At 42.7% G+C, this 20,376-nt stretch overlaps 1 protein-coding gene across 1 annotated transcript; it reads left to right on the top strand.

Annotated features, from left to right (window-relative positions):
- The first annotated feature begins 759 nt into the window (after positions 1-759).
- Positions 760-14,645, top strand: LOC130844322 (spermatogenesis-associated protein 31D3-like). Its single transcript, XM_057720624.1, has 5 exons — positions 760-843; positions 1,125-1,211; positions 9,138-9,296; positions 10,041-10,174; positions 10,547-14,645. Exons 1-5 carry the CDS (start codon positions 760-762, stop codon positions 14,643-14,645), a joined length of 4,563 nt encoding a protein of 1,520 aa, XP_057576607.1.
- The last annotated feature ends 5,731 nt before the right edge of the window (positions 14,646-20,376 follow it).

Here is a 20,376-nt window from a genome sequence, read left to right as displayed (position 1 = left end):
ATGATGAAGAAGAAACAACAGCTTAATCATTATTTAGAACTCGGTGACCAGAGACTCCCACACGGGGCAGAACTCTGAATGGCACTGTTTAGGCGGGGGTATTGCTGTCCTAGACCCTGGCTGGTTGCTGTAGGGTCCAGGAACAGCACAGAAGCTGCTTAAGAATCTGTCATGTGGGCCATGTTAATGTGTCGGGAAAGCATACTTTAAACTTGACGTGGAGGTTTCCCTACTAGAAAGTCACCTTAGGGAAGTGGTTCCCCTCCTTGGAAATTTTTCAGTCAGCTCAACTGATGACTTATTTTTTCTGCAGAGCAAACGCACCACTCAGCTGTCAGTGGTAGGAATGTTGACCAGGCAGCCACCTACCTCCCAGGGTAAAATACAGCTGAGAGTAAAGAAAAGATGTCTTAAAGCGAGTGGAAAAATAAGAAAAAGTGAAGGGAAAGAATGTGATTGCTAATAGAACAAAGTTCTATGTCTCATCATTCCCATATTGTGACCCTGTCCTGCTCCCCTATTCCTCAATCTGATCCAAGCACCACATCCTTGAGGTTGACCAGAGAACTGCACAGCACACTATGTCTTATACCAAAGAAGCATGGGGGTGTCTTTGAGTACTAAAACAATATCTCCAAGGATGTCATCAAGATGGCATTCCCCCTCTTTGTGGAAGGCGATTGTGTTGCTTTCCTTCCATCTGTGCTTGGTGGGAATATACAAGATATCACCCTTAGTGTGTACAGTTCACCAGTTAGGATGGAGGTGCCACCATTGATATTAATAGCCTTGGTGGAGGCATGGGAGACCTTCCCCAGAATACGTGCAGGTCACGAACCAGAGGTGAGTCCTAGAATGCACTGGAATTACAGATATTTGGGGGCTCACCATGGACCACCTTTTTTTTTTTTGGCCAAGGCTGCACACATATCCACCCTTACAATGAGGTCTAGAGGGAAGGCAACTCCACTTGTACCGACTGGGACTCAAAAATAGGGTGAGTATCCTAGAGAGCACTTGGGGTAGTTTTTCCAGAAAGACTTGTGGATGCTGGGTGTTAAAACAAAAAACCAAAAATAGATGTCCACTACAGCCTCTCTCACTACTTTTATCTTCTTATCCAGAGTTATGACATTGATCCTACAACATCTGAAGCTTATGGTCGCAGAAAGAAGGCAGATACTATGGAGGCCCTGGGAAAGGGACAAAAGGTGGGATGGAGCCCAGGGCAGGGAACATGAGGAGGTCAGGAGTGGTGGAGGGCTCTAACCTCCATGTGGATAGACCTGTCAATAACTCAGCTTCCCTGTTCCTACATCATCTCATTTTTAGTTCCATTCCAGTGCAGTCACTGCCACACTGTAGAGCTTATTACCAGAAACACTTCCGCCATCTGGAAATAATATAGTCTGACATTCCACCCTTGGGCCTCATCCCCCTATCCTTTCAGCTTATATACCACTTGTTAAATTTTCAACTTCAGGTCGTTTTTACACTTACTCTTCATCTATCCACCAAGCTCTTGTCTTCTTTTTCTCTCCAAGGTAGGCTTGATGGTCTATCAGGTAAGCAACGTTTAAAAAGCTCCACTACAAATAGGCCTCATCTAATCACTTCTAATTCTTCCTGTCTGGCAAAATCCCCTCTCTGTGCCTTTTCTAGAAATGCCTTCCTATAAGTAGCTGATCATTATTGGATTAAATCTCACAATCAAGTCTACTGATGTCATAATAAATTCAGCCCTAGCACTACCTGGAAATAATGCATCTATTCCACAATTCTTATTGCATGCTTACTAGCATGTGAACAAAACAATGGAGCTTAGGTCACTGTTTCCTTAGTCCATTTTCCCTACAATGCTACTCAAATCTATTTCAAATCTCCTTCACTTTTCTCAAATTTAGGCCATCTCCACTTGCTCAGAAGACATGCCAAACCACCATTCACAGAGGAGCTAGAAGCCATGAGATGGGAACTTTTCATCAAAACCCTTAAAAAAAAAACCGTTCCCATCCCTCCTTTCCATCTTCCTTCCTGTTACAACATGGAAAGAAGTTTCTTTCGTAATCTCAAAGGAATTACACTTCCTGAAATTTCCTTACTGAGAGATAGCTAAATTCAAGTCTTGATCTAGTCTTGATCCACCTGGCCAAGTATCCTTTTACTCCCTCCCTCGCCTTATGAGTCACTCAACATCTTTTATTATTTTTAAAGCTTTTTATTACAAAAATTTTTAAACATGCATGAAAGTAGATAGAACAGTGTAACCTCCCAAATACCCCTCACCCAACTTTCGCAATTATCATTTGGCATGTGTGATACATCCCATCTTTTACACCATGATTAAAGTGTAAAAGCCCATTTAAATATCTTGCCATCCATCTCTTAGACATATGCTATGTGCCCACGTCAAAGCTCTCACAGTTCTTTGATGTTTATCACCTGTGGTACACACTTATTCACAGCAGATGTACACAGCATCAGTGACAAAAAAGCATTCTGCTTTAGAGGCTCTGGCGATCAGTCTGCCCTGCCTTTTAGTCAACCCTAAGGAGTCTTTTGAGTGATTTCCTCCCTCAACCCCATGCAAGAAGTAATCTTACACAGCACATTCATTGCACAATGTTGCTGTCCCTTGATCACATAGTAACTACAGCATGCAAAAAATATAGAAGTAGTAAACTATGCATGTTGATAAAGATTTGACAGCGCTATGCATGTTTTCAAATATAAGAAAATATTTTCCCTGTCATGCAGTTAAAATAAGCTATTGTTTCGAGTTAAACACAGTAGATCAAACACACTTGTTTTATCTTCTCTTTCCCCAGATGCCATTAAAAGTAAGAGTAGATGAAAAAAAAAAAAGAGTAGATGAAAAGAGGCTCAACATCACTAGCCAAAAGGGAAATGAAAACCAAAGCTGCTATGAGATAACACTTCATACACTCAAGGATGGCTAGAATCAAAAAGTCAGATGAAAACAAGTGTTGGTAAGAATGTGGAGAAACTGGAACCCTGATACACTGCTTGTGGGAATGAAAAATGGTGCAACTGTTTTGGAAAACAGTCTGGCAGTGCCTCAAAATAGTAAACGTAGCGTTACCATGTGACTCAGCAATTCTGCTTCTAAGTATATAGTCAAGAGAAATGAAGACGTATGTCCACACAAAAACTTGTAAACAAATGTTCATAGCAGTATTATTCATAAGAGTTAATAGAAACAACCCAAATGCCCATCAACTGATGAATGGTAAATAAAATATGGTAGATTCATGCCGTGTAATATTTTCAGTATTAAAAAGCACTGATACATGCTCCAACATGACTGAAGCTTGAAAACATGATGCTAAGTGAAAGAAGCCAGTCACAAATGACCACATATGATTCCATTCATATGAAATATCCAGAATAGGGAAACCAAGAGAGGACAGAAAGTAGATTAATGGCTGCTTAGAGCTGGGAGATGAGGGGTGGGTAATAGCTAAAGGTTACGGGGCTCTTTTTGAAGTCAAGAAAATGTTTTAAAAATTGTGGTGATGCATATGTCTGCGCGTATACTAAAAATCATGGAATTACACACTTTAAATGAATGAACTGTATGGTATGTGAGCTATATTTCGATAAAACTGTTAAAACAAAGGATTTAAAAACAAATGCTTGAGGATGACAAGAAGGAGAGAGGACGCGACAAGAGATGTCAGCACATTTTTGGAAGATGGAAGTCTGGTGGAGGAATGGTAACTGACAGAGCAGACGAAGTGCTGGCAAACCAATTCGCACCACAAAACCCCAGAAGATGAATGACCTGGTGGCACCAGGTAACAAAAATTAGGGGTTCCATTCTGTAAACATGTTGATTTTTTCCTTCTTTTTGGTTTTTTTTTGGGGGGGGGGGAGGTTTGTATTGTGTGTAATTAAAAAAAAAACTTTTTTGGGGGGGGAGGGGTCGTGCTCTTCTTCAGCATTTGTAAAATCCTGTTGAAATGCGCAGAGGGTTCCAGATTTCTTGTTTGGGACAGAACCTGAGATAACGTTTATAGCTGTCATTACACACTTCTGGGGTCTGGAAACGGCAGTGGTGGTAGCTGCAGGAATCAAAGCCAGAAGTGTCAAAGGTTAGGTAAACTCCAGGACAGCAGGCAAGGGTCCATTTTTTAAATGTATTTCTTTGAAAATAAACTTGTGGAAAAGTTGCATGGATGGTAACACCATGTATCTTTTATCCAGAATTACCTACTAACATTTTGACCCATTTGAGGTCTCTCTCCTCTGTCTCTTTGTCTCTGTTTCTGTCTCCTTCCCTCCCTGCCTCCCCTTTCTCTATATGTATGAATACACATACATACACATACATGAAAAATATGCATACATTTCTGAATATTTGAAAATACATTTCATGCATCATGTACCTTCTCCTTGAATATTTCATTGTGTATTTAAGAAAAAGAAGATTCTCTTACATACAGTACAGTTATTTATCCCCTTCAGTAAATTTAACAATGGCATAAAACTTTTAACTAAACTCCCATTCATATTCCATTTTTTGTCAATTTACTGAGTATGTCCTTTGTGGCTTTTTTTCAAAACCCCCATTACAGGATTCAGTGTAGAATCACAGACTGCATTTAGTTGTCATGTGTCTTTAGTTTCCTTTAATCTGGATCAGTGTTTCTCAGTCTTTCTTTTTTATAACAAGGCCATTCTTTGAAGACTATATTTGAGGTGTCATTTTTATAACCCCTTCTCACCTGGAAATTCTTTTGGTGGAGCTTATCTTGCTCAGACTTTAGAGAATGTTTTTACCGTTGTGAATGCTGGGGACTTCAGGGACAGCCAGGACCAGACTTTCTATAAAAAAAAATACCAGAGGTACAAAAATACGTGGAGGGATTTTCCCAAACAGATACACCTCCTGCAGTCAAAGGAGGGGAGGGTATGTGAGATGGAGTGGGCTTGAAGTGCACCCTCCTTTTGGGTAGAGACAATGGTGGAGCTGTGGATGCAGGAGGAGACAGTTAAGAAGGGAGCTGTCATTACTGGTAAACCCTCCTCATAGGGGAGGGAAAGAATTAGGTATCTGGGGTCAAGACTGATTCATCAGACTCAACGAGGGAATGCAGGCAAGCAAAGTAAGGAAATGACACAGGGCTTAATTTCAGTAGTTTATAATCTAAATATTGAAGCTATAAGGGCTACAGCTATTAAATGACTAGTACGGGGAGATGAAATACATATACACCATCAACAAAAATGACAGTATTGTTTAAAAAGGTATGGCAATGCCAATAGGAATTTTGGTGAAAAGTAAGAAAGTAAATGGGAAAAAAAATATAAAACTTTTCACTGAAGTAACCATAAGTGTGATTCAAAAAAGCCAAAAGGTATTGCTAAATATTGCTGTGCTCATTAGCAGTTATGCTCAAGAGAAGCCCAATCCTTAAATCATAGTGTGTTTGGTCCTTTGGCTTGTGTTCTGTAAAATAAAGAAAAAAATTTAAAATGTTCTGAGAAGGAATTTGTCAGAAGAAAGAGGGAGCAGCAGGATGAGACACTGTATGGGTGGAGGGGGCTAGATTTGAGAACCGTAAGGGGCTGAAGAGCCTAAGAGGGATTTTAGGAAAACAAGAATTACTAAAGATGTTTAAGTTGTTTGCCGTAGGTTCGTGGGTGTGCCATGCTCTTGTTTCTCTTTTTGTCATGCTTCCTGTTCACTGGTATAGGCTACTCTACCCTCTCAAAAGAATGTGAATTCTTTTGAGGAGACATGGTGGGGTATATTTCTTCTGAGTATATTTCTGGCTTCATACAGGTAAAAACACATTATGTATGAGGGGAAACTGTAGTTGAAGGCAAAGTAGACCTTGGAGGAATAAATCCTTTGGCATAGCAGAGTTTTAAATATTATGTGGGGTCCAAAGGTAGATCACCAAGCAGTAAAAGGGTCTCAGGTAATATCTGGGTAATGTGAAATAAACAGCAAACTTCACTCAGGTAAATATATGGTCTATAAATGTGTGGGTTGGAAGATAGGTTAGAGGTATCTAAAGGGCCCTGGAGGGATGGATAGATCTGCTGGGCTGGATGGTGGGGGAGGGATTATGGGTTCACCTCGCTTGTGTTGTGCCCTCCCCCACCCTCAAGAACCTTTGGTATTTACGCTAAACCTCTGTGATGTGGGCCTAGAACTCTAGAACCTGCAGTCTCAGTGCCCAGTTGCCTGATGCAATGCACTTCTGATGATGTGGACTGTCTTCTTTGTCTGAGGAGCCTTACTGCACCATGGCTGAGCTCCAGCTCAGCTTCCTAGGTTCTCCCATGCTTGCCTTTGTGTTTTGGGTAGGGCTCCTTCTTCTGTCACTGTGCTACCTAAAGAGGAATTCATGTTTCCCGGTATTTTGGAAACAAGGAGACATCGATCAGGTGAGTAAACCAGGGCCCCTCAAAGATATTACATCTTTCTTTTCAAATGCGTACAATGCTATCAGTTTCCTCTAAGTATTGCTTTTTCTGCATCTCACAAATTTTAATTTTTGATTTAATTTTTAAAATACAAAGTTGTATTTTAATTTTCACTTAGTTTAAAAATATTTTTTTCTCTTGATATTTCTTCCTTGACTCATGTTAGTAGCAGGCTGTTTATTCTCCAAAGTTTTGGCATTTCCAGCTATTGTTCTGTAATTGATTTCTAGTTTAATTCCATGATAGTCTGAAAATACACTTTGTAAAATTCCTAGTTTATATTTGTTAAGGTGTGTTTTGTGGCACAGAATATGGTCTATTTTGGGCAGTGTTCCATGTGTATTTGAGAAGAATGTGTATTCTGTTGTTGGATGAAGTATTCTATGAATGTCAATTAGATCAAGTTGATTGATGGTGCTGTTTTAGGTCAACTGTATCCTTACTGATTTTCTGCCTGCTGAATCTGTCCATTTCTGATAAAGGGGTGTTGAACTCTCCAAAATAACAGTGGATTCACCTAATTCTCCTTGTATCTGGACCAGTTTTTGCCTCATATATTTGGCAGTCTATTTTTAGACTGTATATATATTAAGGACTGTTGTGTCTTCTTGGAGAACTGACCCCTTTGTTGTTATGTACTGCCCCTTTTAATCCCTCATAACTTTCCCGGTTCTGAAGTCTGCTTTGTCTGAAATTAATATAGTTCCTCCTGCTTTCTTTCATCAGTGTTAGCATGGTACAGTTTTCTTTCCCTTACTCAATCTATCAGTATCTTTATATGCGTATTTAAAGTGGGTGTTTTGTAGACATATAATTGGATCTCATTTTATCCATTGACTGTCTTTTAATTGGTGAATTTAGACCACTTACATTTAGCGAGTTTTTATATAGTAGGATTAATATCTACCATGTCTATAACTGCTTAGTATTTATTATATGTATTCTTTCTTTCTTCTCCCCCTTTTTTGCCTTTTCTGGTTTTAAACACTTTATAGGATTCAATTTCTCTCTTCTCATAGTATAGCAAGTATTCTTCTTTAAAAACTATTTTAGTGGTTGCCCTAGAATTCATAATACTATACATTTACAAATAATCTAAGTCCACTTTCATATAACACTATACTAATTCATAGGTAATGCAGGTTCCATTATAACAGAGTTCCCAACCCCTCCCTCCTGTCCCTTGTAACACTGATGTCATTTATTTCACTTATCCGTATACTATAATCACCCAATACATTATCATTAGTATTGTTAGGTCAATTCAGAATAAGAAAAATAAAAATTTTGTTTTACCTTCATTTATTTCTTCTCTTCCCTTCCTTTATGTAGATCTGAGTTGTCATTTTCCTTTTCCCTGGAGAACTTCTTTTAATATTTATTTCAGGGCAGATCTGCTGCTGATAAGTATCTCAGTTTTTGTATATCTGAGAAAGTTTTTATTTCTCCTTCACTTTTGAAGGACAATTTCACTAGATATAATGTTCTAGGGTGATTTTTTTTTTTCTTTCAACACTTTAAATATTTCAGTCAATTCTCTTCTTGCTTACGTGGTTTATGATGAGAAACTCGTAATTCCTATGCTTGCTCCTCTCGAGGTAGGATATTATTTTCTTCTGGATTCTTTCAAGATTTTATTTTTCAGGTTCCTACACTTTTTTTTTTTTTTAATTTTTTCCAGGTTTTTTTTTTTTTTTAATTAATTTATTAATTTTTGGGGAAACACCAAGTTCAATCAGGTTCCTACACTTTTAATAAAATATGTCCAGGTATAGACATTCTTAGTATTTATACTGCTTGGTATTCTCTGAGCGTCCACAATCTATGGTTAATCTGTCATTAATTTTGGAAAATCCTGGGCCATTATTTCTTCAAATATTTCTTATCTGTTCTCTCTTTCTTCTCCTTTTGGTATTTCAATTATATTTGTATTACACATTTTGGAACTGTCTCATATTTCTTGGCTATTCTGGGTTTAATTTTTTTTTAGATTCTTTTTCTCTTTGCATTTCAGTTTGGAAAGTTTCTATTGACATATATTCAAACTCATATTTTCTTTCCCTGGCTACAGGCACTCTACAAATGAGCCAATTAAAAGCATGCTTCATTCTCTTACACTGTTTTTGATATCCAACATTTCCTTTTGGTTCTTTCTTAGAGTTTCCCTCTCTCTGCTTATTGCTCATCTGTTCTCTCATGTTTCTACTTTTTCCATTAGAGCCCTTAACATATAACGATGGTTACTGATTTTCAATTGGTTCAGATTTTGCCTCTTCTAAAGGCTGGAGTGATGACTCCCAAGCTCTTTAAATATCAGAGCTGGAACCAAAAATTGCTTTTTCAAAGAATGATTCTTTATTTTCTTGTTCCCCTGCTCACATTTCTCAATGAGTGTGGTTGGGTCAGAGAGACACCTAAGATGGGAAGTTTGAGAAGATAGAACATCATAGGCCAGACAGGGCCAGTGGTTCAGAGAGGACTAAGGCTTCCATTTGAAGCCCTCCAGACCATCTGAGTGTTTGGAGGATTCCAGGATAAAATCCCAAACAGTAATTTTGTGGCCCTGGGTTGGGTTATGTAGTTTTGGATCTCTGCAGGACAACAGAGATCCCCAACGCTTGATCATGAGTCACATTCTCACGTCAGGCATCACTCGACCAAACCTTCCTTTGTGTTAGGCTGATCAGGGCAGCAGTGCTGAGCCTCTGAGAGCCTCTGAGCAGAGGCTGGAGCCCGAACTCCAGGATACAGGGTCCTATCTGAGGGACACAGACATGACTGTTGGCCTCAGAGTCTATGCCCTCCTCGGGCAGATGACTTCTGACGGAGAATATCAAGTGTGGACCTCATGGACAAAAGTCCTTCTCTGAGTTTTTCGAATAAGAAAAAATTGAAAACAGTTTAAACCTTTAAAATTGATAAAAGGAAAGGAACCTAAAGTTCTGCTAATGAAAATAGTCATATAATTCATGAATAATGAATATCTGAGTTTCCTCGACAGGAGTGCGAGAAATAGCCCCAGCCCCTCAATCTTTTCTTTTTGTTCTCAGCGTCAGGGCAGAGCCAAGAGGAGAAGGAAAGGTGGAACAATGAAAGGTAAGGTTCTGCCTATTCCACCGGAACTCTCCCAGGGCGACCCTTCCTGCCTTTTCCATGAGATCCAAGGTCCATGATCGCTGAGGCTGTCAGCTGCCAGATACAGTTTCTCTCAGAAACCAGAGCTCTGAGAGGAGAGACTCACGGAAAGGCAGTCAGAGCCTGAGACACTTCTCAGGGTCCCTGCTCTGCTCACCACTGGGCATGAAGCAGTGATGGACCTGGACGATGGGCGTCTCCCAACAGGTGGCCATGTGAGGTGTCCAGAGTCAGAATGTCTGTGTCCTGACTTTGTAAAAGTCCTTTGACTTCCTGGATGATCAGATTCCTCTTTGAGGTAAATAACCATTGATCTATATTCCTCAAAGGGTGGTTCTGAGTATCACATGGGAGAATACATATGAAAGCCCTTTGTGAATGATAAAGCAACATACATAGTTGAGCTTTGTGATCATTATCATTGACCATGTGATCTTGTATCCTAGTTCTTGGGGCTCTCCAAGTCCAACCCACCAAGGGGACCACTAAAGGATGTTATACTCACCCTCCCACAAGGTCTCTTTGTTTCTACCTTCATCACTCTCCTGGTTTCCCAGGTTGGCGAGCTTGCCAGAGCGAAGTAGAGGAGGCAAGGAAGGTGCTTTCTCTTCTGCAAAGGTGACTGAACTTTATCTTTTTTCCTGTGTCCCGCTTTCCAGTGGAGTCTTTGAATTTCTAGGGCCTTAGTGAAGCCTGAGATCGACATGGGAGGGAAAATCCTCAGATTCAGAATGTGAAAGCCTTCTGAATAACAGATATATTGTGGGATTAAGATATATTGTGGGATTAAGATATATTGTGGGGAGAGGGATAAAGGAAATATGGTGAGATTAAGGAAGTAGAAGAATTGAAAGGATAGTATACATTAGGCAGCCATACTTTAGCCAGACCTGCCAGGGTCTCATGTTTGTTCTGGTCCTGGCTGTAGTTTTGTACTTCCTGTCTCCTGCAGCCCCCCGGGCCGGCATGGTGATACCACCCGCTTTCGTCAACTCTTATGTCCAGACTCCTCCTGTGAGGTGTGCAATAATGCAACTGCTGAGGTCAATCGGCTGCTGTTCCCGGAGGCCCTGGAAGATGCTACTTCCTCTGTGTCCCCTTTGGCTCCCACAGCTCCTGTGACTGAGTCATCGTTTACTCTGTCCCCTGCCTTCTCGGCAGTCTCTCCAGGAGACCTAACACCAGCCTCTCTGCCTGAACCTTCCCCACTGCCCCCCTCGGTTCTCTCCCCTAACCCAATGACCCCCTTAGTTGACTTTTTTGCACCCTCACCACTGGGTCACTCTCTGGCACCAGAGCCTTTTCCTTCCTTGGATTCTGAGTTCCCAGTGGACTATTCCCCACCCAAATCCCTTGCCTTTCCCCCTCTCCTCCCACATGACACTCAGACAGCAGATCCTGTTCTCCCACCAGAGGCCACTTTGTCTCTAAATACCATATTCTCTCTTGACCCCACCCTTTCCCAAGATATCAACCCCTTATCAGAGTTGTCCCAGGCAATGAATCCCCCTGATTCTTTTGCTTGTCATCATGCACCACCAACTCCATCTGTTTCACCACAGCCAGACTGCACTTTACCTGTGACTCAACCTAAGTCAGTTTCCATCTTACAGAAGCCTGTTCTGGAGAAGTCATCTCCAGATAGCCCTGGTGGGTTGTCCACTTGTGTTTCAACAATCAGAGGCACTGAGCATTCAAGCCTGTCAATTTCAGACTTCTCCTTGTGGCAAGCTCATGCCAAGAACATGTTCCTCCCCACATTATCAACCTCTGATTGTCAGAGAGAGCATGTTTCCCTCCATCTACCAGACACCTGTCTCTGGGGAGACTCTGTAACCAAGCACATGGAAGCCAACAGCCAATCTTTCTTCGGCTTTAACATCCAGGGACTCTTGGAGAGACAAATAAAAAAGAGAATGGCTTTCCAGAGTTTAGAGAAGAAAGAAAAGGAAGAGGGACCATTTTCAAAACAAATGTGCTCAGAATACCAATGGACATCTTCAGGGAATTCACTGCAGTCACTTGATGTAAAGGACACTACAGGCCCCCAAACTGGCTGGAACGGTGAAAGCAAACCAGAGCAGCTACGCATTTGTCAGCAGCAACTATATGTCAAGACTTTGAGAGAAAACTTTCAGCAGAAATATAGCCAGCTTTTCTGGGGTCTTCCCTCTTTGCACAGTGAGTCCCTAGTGGCTACTCTCTTGGTTTCTAGCAGGAGTTCCCCACTTGAGTCTCGCGTTGTCTTATTCAATGGAATCTGTAATGCTTCTGCAGTCAAAATGTGGGATCAAGAATCTCCACCACTTTTTCATTCCCATCCTCCTCCCCTCCCCCACGTACATCCACAACCCTTGCCTCAAACTAAGCCCCAATCTCAGCCCCTACCTTTCACTCAGGTCCAGCCCCAGGCCCACCTTCAATCCCGACTCCGAATCCTACCATCCTCTTCTCCGTCCCAGATTAGAGACCGTGGAGTGTCTTTCCATAGATTCCAGAATGAGTCAGACTTTAATATTGCAACTGAAAATCAACATCTGGAATGGCAAGGGTTGCAGAAACAACAGGAAGGTTTGTGGGGTTTAGTTCCTGTGCTCCAAAAATCTCAAGAAGCCACCTGTCCTCGAGCTCTTAACCTCCCATCACTCAACGGGTCGTCCCATGCCTATGTACCAGTCTCCATCCTTCCTGGCCATTTTCATATCGCCAGTGAACCCCAGGAGAAACTGGAGCTCCTCGTTCCAAGGAGGCTAATTCCACGATGGTGCATCCTAGCCTGTAGGAATTTAGAGTCTCTAACGCTGATGGAGCCTCAATATAAATTAACAGAAGTACCTCAGCAGAGAGGCAGACATGTTCACTTACAACTCTCTGAGCTTCAGGGCCAGGATAGCAAGAATGTAGGGAAGCCTGAATTGGGTCTCCCAGGAAATTTCTATGAGAGGGTCCCAACAAAGTTTCAGCTAAGGAATGACATGAGGAAGAATCTTGGCTATATCCTAGAGAAGAGCCCAGAAGACAGCCCACAAGAGGTCTCAGAATGCTACCTGGTGCAGGGTCTGAGGGCTGCCTTGGAGACAAAAACTAACTGTGTGTGTCATTCGAGGCATCACTCAGGGAGTGAATTATTAAATGTCTCAAGGAAGGACATAGATTGGAATCAAATAAAAACCATCCTTAGATTACATGTGAGCACAAAGTCTTGGCAGATCAGCGCGGGTAGGATTCCTATAGGTGTGTGTCGTTCATGGCTGGCTGACGACAATACTTTGCCGCCTCCTGGGAGTTCCCAGACCAATATGGAAGACACAAATTCAAAAAACACAGTGCTAGGTAAAGTCTACTGTCAGATTAGCACTGTAGAGCTTTCTTTTCTTGATCCCAACACCCAAAAGGTGCTAGAAGCCCATATTTTAAGATTTCGTGTGACTCAGAGATGGGGCCTACCCCTCAAGGTTCTTGAATCCATAAAATTCTATATGTTGAGAGAAGCCAAAACATGGCCTCTTCCTCAATTTGACTTTCCCTCCTCAACCATCCATATTTCTGGGGTAGATTCTAAAGGTGAGGTTTCCAAACTCCTTGAAGGAAGTTCTAAAACTTCTCAGGGAAACAAGGTGAGAACTACAAATTCAGTCCCCATGCTGGATCATCCTCTCCCTGTTATCTCATCTGTGGGCAAAGAAGAACAGGGAGACCCGCAAACATCACACTCTGATAACGACCAAAAGCTCGCAGAGGATGTTCAGACAATCGAGCATAGTACACAGACTTTTCAGCCCTTCACACAGAGAAATAAAGACAAAGTGAGTCAGAGTGAGACTCTGCTAGGCAACAGATGCAGCCCAGAGGTGCCCATCAGGCAAGCTGGGGATGGACATGAGCCAAGGGATGAGAACATGAGCTCCAGTGATAGAGTAGAAAGAATTCGGGGACAAAAGACTGTGGGGAAGAATTTAGAACATTCTTTCATGTCCAGTGTGTCCAGGGAGATATTCAAGGCCAAGGAGCTGTGTGCTCTTAAATCACAATTTTGTGACATCCTGACAACCAGCGAGTTGGAAAGCTCCCCAATGACAAATGTCAATGTGAATAAAGTAGAAACCACCCTGACCACTCAATGTCCCTCACCAAGAATATCTGTTCCCCAAGATTCTAAAGTAGACCTTCAAAAACAGCCCCTTAGTAAGTTAAAGTTTAAGTCTGAGAGTAAGGAGCATAGCCAGGCTGAACACTGTCCCACTGACAAGCCCCTGACTTCAGGTAGCTTGCCTTCCAAGTCTTCACTGACTCATGCCCAGGGGGTCTCCACTAGGGACATGACAGCTTCCCACTTGGAGGACAGCAGGACCAGCATAGAGCAGAGGCAGGATCCCTCTAAGCGTGTCTTGTGGAAGTGCCAGGATAAGAATTTCCCACCTGCTGCAAAGAGAGTGAGACCTCTGGGCTCCAAAGCAGGAGAATACAGAAGTGAGGATTCAGGAGCAGGGACATCTACAGGCAGAAAGAAGAGCCACCCAGTTGAGGAAAGAGAATTAAAGGACACTTCTCCATCTTTGTCACAGAATGAACAGCTTCCTCCTGAAAGTTATTTCAGAAAAAAGATGAGGCGATTTTTTCAGTGGATTGATTTCAAGAGAAAAATCAAAGACCAGGAAAGTCCCCAGCAAAAAGCCAAATTCATGTCAACCTTTGTGCAGCACCAAGACTCAGCTGAAAGTGCAGCTAACTTTGTGAGTTATGGGCCTCCTGAAGCTCAGGAGCTCATGACAGCCATCGGGAAGATCCTAGAGGAAAAGCTGGCACGTAGGATTGAATCTGAGGTCTTAGAGTTAAGTCAGCACAAGAAGGAACTGCAAACCCAGGTAGAGCCTGACAAGGGACATCCCTCCAACTGTGGGGCCCTCTCTGATCCACAGCAAGAGGAATGGACAAGTATCAAGTCCTCAAATCAAGAAGCTGTTTCTGCTGACCAGAGTTGTCTTACAAGTGTTAGACAGAACAGAGACAGGATCAGACATCCCGAGGAAGTTGTGGCCTTTGAGGACTAGGCATTGTGCCAGAGTCAACCCTCTTCCCTGTCTTCCAGGGAGCTTGTACCCCATCCAACCCCCACCTGTGTGCATCAAGAATGCCAGGCCCCTCCAGCCACCCTCACCCCTAAGGAAGGCACTGTGTTCAGAGATCTGACTCTTCTATTCAAACAGAAATTGTTTCTCCAGCATTTCCAGGGAGAAAAAAATTTCTCCAAAGAACTCGTTCAGTCCTTGCTGAGAAGACTTCTCAGTTTTCATGATAACATACCCTCTGATGAAAACAATCTTTCTTTAGTACAACCAAGAATATTGATCCTCCTCAATACATGTTTCTTCTAATAGAGAAACATTAGTGTTGTCTGTGTGTTGCACTGGGGGCATGGGTTTTGGGTATCCTGGGACTTGTACTTAGGGAAAGAAAGGAGTAGTTCAGCTCATACTGATGTCCTCTCTTTGTGTCTAAGAGATGACGAGTTCCTTGCAGGGAGCCTGACAGTAGCCTTCTCAGTTTTATCCTGGGGTCCTTTATTTGATCCTGCTCAGATGTCCCCTACTTAAAAAACTTTAATTTTCCATAAAAAGTACAAAAAGTTTACTCTAGAAACTTTCAGGCTTTTCCAAAGTGAGAAAACCCCTGTGAGTCCAGAACTAGGCTCAAACTATCTTTATTTTCTGCTCTCAAACTATCCTAAACTATATACAGCTATAGGGTAAGATGAGTTACTCTGGCATAATATAGCCAGAACTCATCCGTGTTGCCTCAGAAAGTTTTGGAGAGTGTTTAGGCCCTGAGGTTAGTGGTAGACAGAAATCTTCCTCTTAGATCTCTTGGTGAGGAATACGTGTCACCTGCAACTAAGAGCCCTTCTCTCCCTCACGAAGTTTGTGGTCATGGGCCATGTTCCCCAATGCTTACTTTACCCAAATGAAAATGGGTAGCAGTTCACCCTTTCCCCTTCCTCTACCCTTACTGGAGCAGTAGGGAAGATCAAAATTTGCAGCTCTGAAAAAGACAAGGGAAATGAATATTTTCCTGAAGACAGTGACTTACTTTCATTTAGAAAAAGCTGATTCCAGAGTATCTCACAGGTTGGCGATCATTAAGTGGGGTGTGTTTAAATGGGATTTGCAGTGTGGACACTGAGTTGGCCAGGGCAGGGTCTAGGAACTGGGTGGATTCAGCTGAAGAATCTGCTACCCATGGGGTGTTAATCTGTCTAGAAAGCACATTTTGAGCTTGACAATGAGGTCTCTGTGCTTGTGAGAGCACCTTGAGGAACAGGAGGAGCTGCTCCTCAAGGAAATTTCTTCATGATACAGAGCTTGATAGCATCATTGCAAGACCAAGAAATTACCTGGCCACCATTTGCAGGAATGGTCATCCGGCAGCCACCCAGAATTTTGGGGAAAAGGAGACAGAGGGTAAGGAAAATGTAATGGTGGAGTGAGTGGGAAAGGAAGAAACAAATGAGAAGGGGAAGAATGACATCATCATCACTACTCATGATCCCATACTGGCCACTCACTCCACCCAACACAACCCAACTTATGCCTCCAGCACCTCCTGGAAACTAATCAGGGCTTTGGAGAGCACATTGATACCATTTTAGCACAGGCGTACATGGGATAATGTTTGAGCATGATGACAGCATTCCCAGGGATGTCATCAGGGAGATGTCCTCCTATTTGGTGCCTGCCTTCCCAGTCATGCTACATCTTTCACCAAGATTACAGCAATTTAGGGGTGTATTCATTATCCATTGCTGTAGATACTTATTATCTCACAGTTTTTGTGGGTCAGGTATCCAGGCAAGGCCTACCTGGGTTCTCTGCTTCAAGGTGTCTCACAAGGCTGCAATCAAGCTGTCAACTGGGGCTGGGGTCTCATCGGAAGACTTGACTGTGGAAAGACCTACTTCTGTGCTCACGTATACAACTGTTGGCAGGATGAAGTTCCTCAAAGCCTATTGGACTGAGGTACTCAATTCCTTGTTGGCTGTTGGCTATCGCTGGCTGAAGTCCACCCTCAGTTCCCTGTCATGTGGGCCTCTCCAACATGGCAGCTCGCTTCATCAATGTCAGGAGACAGTCTGCTAGCAGGACAGAGGTTACTATCTTTTGCAAACGAATAATGGAAATGATATCCCATCACCTTTTCCTTATTCTACTAGAAGCAAATTACTAAGTCCTTCCTACACTGAGAGGAGTAATTACACAAGGGTGTGACTATCAGGAGGTGGGGGTCATTGGAACCTTCTTAGAAGTCTTCCTAAGACAAGGGTTTCTTCTCGGACACCTCACTCAGTTAACTGAAGCAAAAGTGGCCAGAGGTGTCAAGTGTATCCTTGCCCTCATTCACATTCATATCATCAAGGTCAAAGCTGTTTAATGGCTAAGTAGAGTGGTTACTGGTAAGAAAGAGAGGTTAGAGCATCCAAAGAAGGAGGGAAAGGTGGCATGGAGGGAAAGGTGGTATGGGGTCACCACGAATAATCAAGTGAAAGGAGGCCTTAGAGCCACCTGACTCACCACTGCCGGTTTTCAGACTTGGAAGAGAGAAAAAATTAAGTGCAATATAGCTCCCCCTGGCTCCCCCAGTCTCTCTACTCTGCCCTAGCTTTCAGGCCATAGGGCTAAAGAAGCAACCTTCAGCTGCTGTAGAGATAGCCATGCTTACATAGGAAGCAAATCTTACAGATTGCAAAGTTTAATTTCTGTTCTTCTCAGTATATTTAATGTAGCACATCATCAGTTCAAATGTGCTTCTCACAGCTGAAATGTCAGAGAAAATGAGTCACCCAACTGGTGGAAAAAACTGGTACGAGGGAATTCAGAGCATTTAACTCCCATTCTGGGATGTTTTCTGTGTAACCACGGCCAGGAGACGTTTAACCAAGGGAGAGGCAGTGGCTTAAAGGCTGAGTGACTGGCCTGGGATCACATAACAAGTCATACCTGGTGCCCAGATGTTTGCTTCCATTCAGAGAAACATTACATGAGGAAGCGAGACTGAATTGGCATCTTCAGAGCATCTAGAAAGTCAGCTGTCCAAATGAGGTGGCAGCACCATCCAGAGTGATCCCATACCCTTGTTCTGCTTCTAGGACTGTTTCCCTTTTTCCCAGACTCCTGTTGCTATGGGAAAGTAAGACGGTCATAAAGGCAGGAAAATGTACTAGCTGAACAATGATTGGAGGGGTGAGGATCAATTTCTCTAGAAAAATATTTCATGTGCTTTGTGCCCACACGCAGGGATCACAGTGCTGGGCAATTTCAGGAGGGGTCTCATATACATGGTATTTTGTGACGCCTGAAGAAATTGTCACCGACATAGAAGGTAATAGGAATGATCCATCTGAATTTTTACAACCTCAAGCCCACACTCCAAACCTAACACCAGGGCAAACAAAATGGATGAATCAATCGGTACCTTGACATAGACTGGCCACAGGTACCCTAGATCACAGGTTCAGGCATTGTGAATTTCTTTGGTGCCAGGTGCTGCTTAAGAGGATCAGATTCCTTTAGGCAGCCTTCACAAGGATTAACGCTGAGAACTGTGCCCCAATGTGCAGTTTCAATGAAGAGGTACAAGCTATGAGATCAGGCTCTTCTCTGAGGCCTTTCTCCTAGAACTTCTACTGGTCCTGGATTACAGCCTAAATTAGGCTGTTATTTTCTTAGGAACACAAGTACCTGTTTGGTCTTCATTAGGGAGACCAAGAGACAGTTCAAAGAATTGTGGAGGCTGCTTCCCTACCTCTTCCAGGAAACTCAATGTCTATTCCTTCCTTGGAAGAGGTGGGGTGGGCGTGGGGAGGCAGGGAAGGAACTGATTATCATGCAACTTTATCCATGCTTCACTGTGCGGAAGGAGGTTGGGCTGACAATGGCAAGGGTGGGTAATTCTCCTCTGTAGGGATGCTTGCCCAGCTTTAGGCATCCTTCATTTGAGGCAGGATAATTTACCACGCTATTGATTGCTGTTTCCACTCCCTGCCAGAGGGGACTCCAAAAGGAATAAAAGCTAACTTTTCCCTCTTGTCTTGCAGGAAGTCCTGGGGCTTCTGGTCTAAGGGGTTATTAATGGCTTTCGTGTTTCCTGACCCCAAAGAGAAGTTGTGAGATGCCTGTTATACAGTCCAGTCCAGATTCTCATGGGGGGAGGAGCATTTAGCTGGGTGTTTCCAGAAGAGAGGAGATAGGGGTTGATATAAGTGCTGGGTTGAAAGAAGGAGAGTTGACTAAAGCTAGCACTGGCTCCAGTGACTCCAGAATAAGGTTGTAAAGGGGAGTTCCTTATGCGGATGGGTTTTGTGTGGAAGTCCTCTAGACGACAGCACAGTTTTTTATGGGATGAAATAATGTGTGCCGAGACGACTAATCATCAAGCCCCATTATTTTGGGAGCTTCAGTAAAATTCTGCATTGCCCATGCTTGGCATAGAGGCTGTGAAGCCAAGGCCGTTAATTTGGCCTTTGAATGGACCAAATAGGCCTGGACAGTGAATATCCCAGTCCTACCACAGCGGACTTAAGATCAAAGGCTCTTTCCTACCTATTTGTTTTACAGTTAATACTAAAGGCAAAAGGTCCCCAGTAACGACTAGTATTTAATAACTTTCTACACTTTAAAATGGGGCTTTGAGCCAGATTTAGTTTAATTTAGAAAAATTAAGTACTGCTTGTTATTGTACTTCAGTGTTGTGAAACAAATGTATGCTTTTATGTATCTTATCCTGTTTAATCTTCACAACGCTTTGAATTAGGTTTCTCTATCCCCTTTTATAGAAGGCAGCCTGAAGGACAGAGAAGGGAATATACATTTAGTATGCTAGCACAGAAGGAGCCAGCTCCCTTATAGTGTGAGGAATTATTTGGATGTAAATAGCAGCAAATACCATTCAGCTGACTTTAAAAAAGAGACTCTGTTGACTCAGCTACCTGAAAAACCCTGCAAGTGAGGCTAGCCTTAGGCAAGAGGGCTCATATTGGGCTCAGTTGATGTCATCAGTATTGTTTTTATCCATTTCTTGGCTTTATATTCTGGACCAGCTTCATTGTGAGACCTTCTGATGGCAAATTCATAGCTATATCTTCCAAGCTTCAAGTACAACTAAAATTGGATTATTTCTTCCACCAGTCCCTTCAAAAGTCCTATTGTGCCTTACTGTCTCTAGTTGGATCCTATGCCCATCTCTGAGCAATCACTGTTGCCAAAATCATGGAACAACCTTTTTTGCCAAGCCCAAGTGGTATACCCATCCTTATAGTAAGAGAGTCGGGGAACAACTATGCCACCTGCACATGGACTGAGACTGAGAATGGGGTTAGCTTCCCAGAGGGCAAGAGAGGAACTGTTTCCAGAAGGTGAGTGAAGGCTGAGTGTCAAAACAAAAATAAAAACAAAACAGATGTCTATCATGGCCCTCTCTCTCACTGCCCCATGTTTACCTTTCTGTTCAGTCATGCCATTGACTGAAGGTTAGAGTGGCAGGAAATACCAATTCTGCGGAGACCTTGGGATAGGAAACAGTCCCAGGACACGAACTCAAAGTGGGAGGAATCCGTCAGAGGCCAAATATTCATGTGGATAGACCATCCAATAATCTGGCCTCTCACTGTCTGTCCCTTCTCATCCTAGAGCCTTTTACCCCATTCCAGTTCAGTTATGGCCATATTTTAGAACTCATCACCAGGAATGTTTTTTTCATTCTGAAAAAATACAGTTGGACATTCCACCCTTT

The sequence above is a fragment of the Hippopotamus amphibius genome, chromosome 2, assembly GCF_030028045.1.
Source record: "Hippopotamus amphibius kiboko isolate mHipAmp2 chromosome 2, mHipAmp2.hap2, whole genome shotgun sequence".
NCBI classification, from domain to species: Eukaryota; Metazoa; Chordata; class Mammalia; order Artiodactyla; family Hippopotamidae; genus Hippopotamus; species Hippopotamus amphibius.
This window is presented reverse-complemented; position numbering and strand designations above follow the sequence as displayed.

What these genes read in the sequence shown, in the direction of transcription:
- LOC130844322 (XM_057720624.1), top strand. Translation starts at nt 760, where the DNA reads ATGGAGGTGCCACCATTGATATTAATAGCCTTGGTGGAGGCATGGGAG. An exon ending in CTTCTGACGGAGAATATCAA is followed by an intron (nt 9,297 to 10,040) that starts GTGTGGACCTCA and finishes CTTGTATCCTAG; the next exon opens with TTCTTGGGGCTCTCCAAGTC. An exon ending in GGCGAGCTTGCCAGAGCGAA is followed by an intron (nt 10,175 to 10,546) that starts GTAGAGGAGGCA and finishes TGTCTCCTGCAG; the next exon opens with CCCCCCGGGCCGGCATGGTG.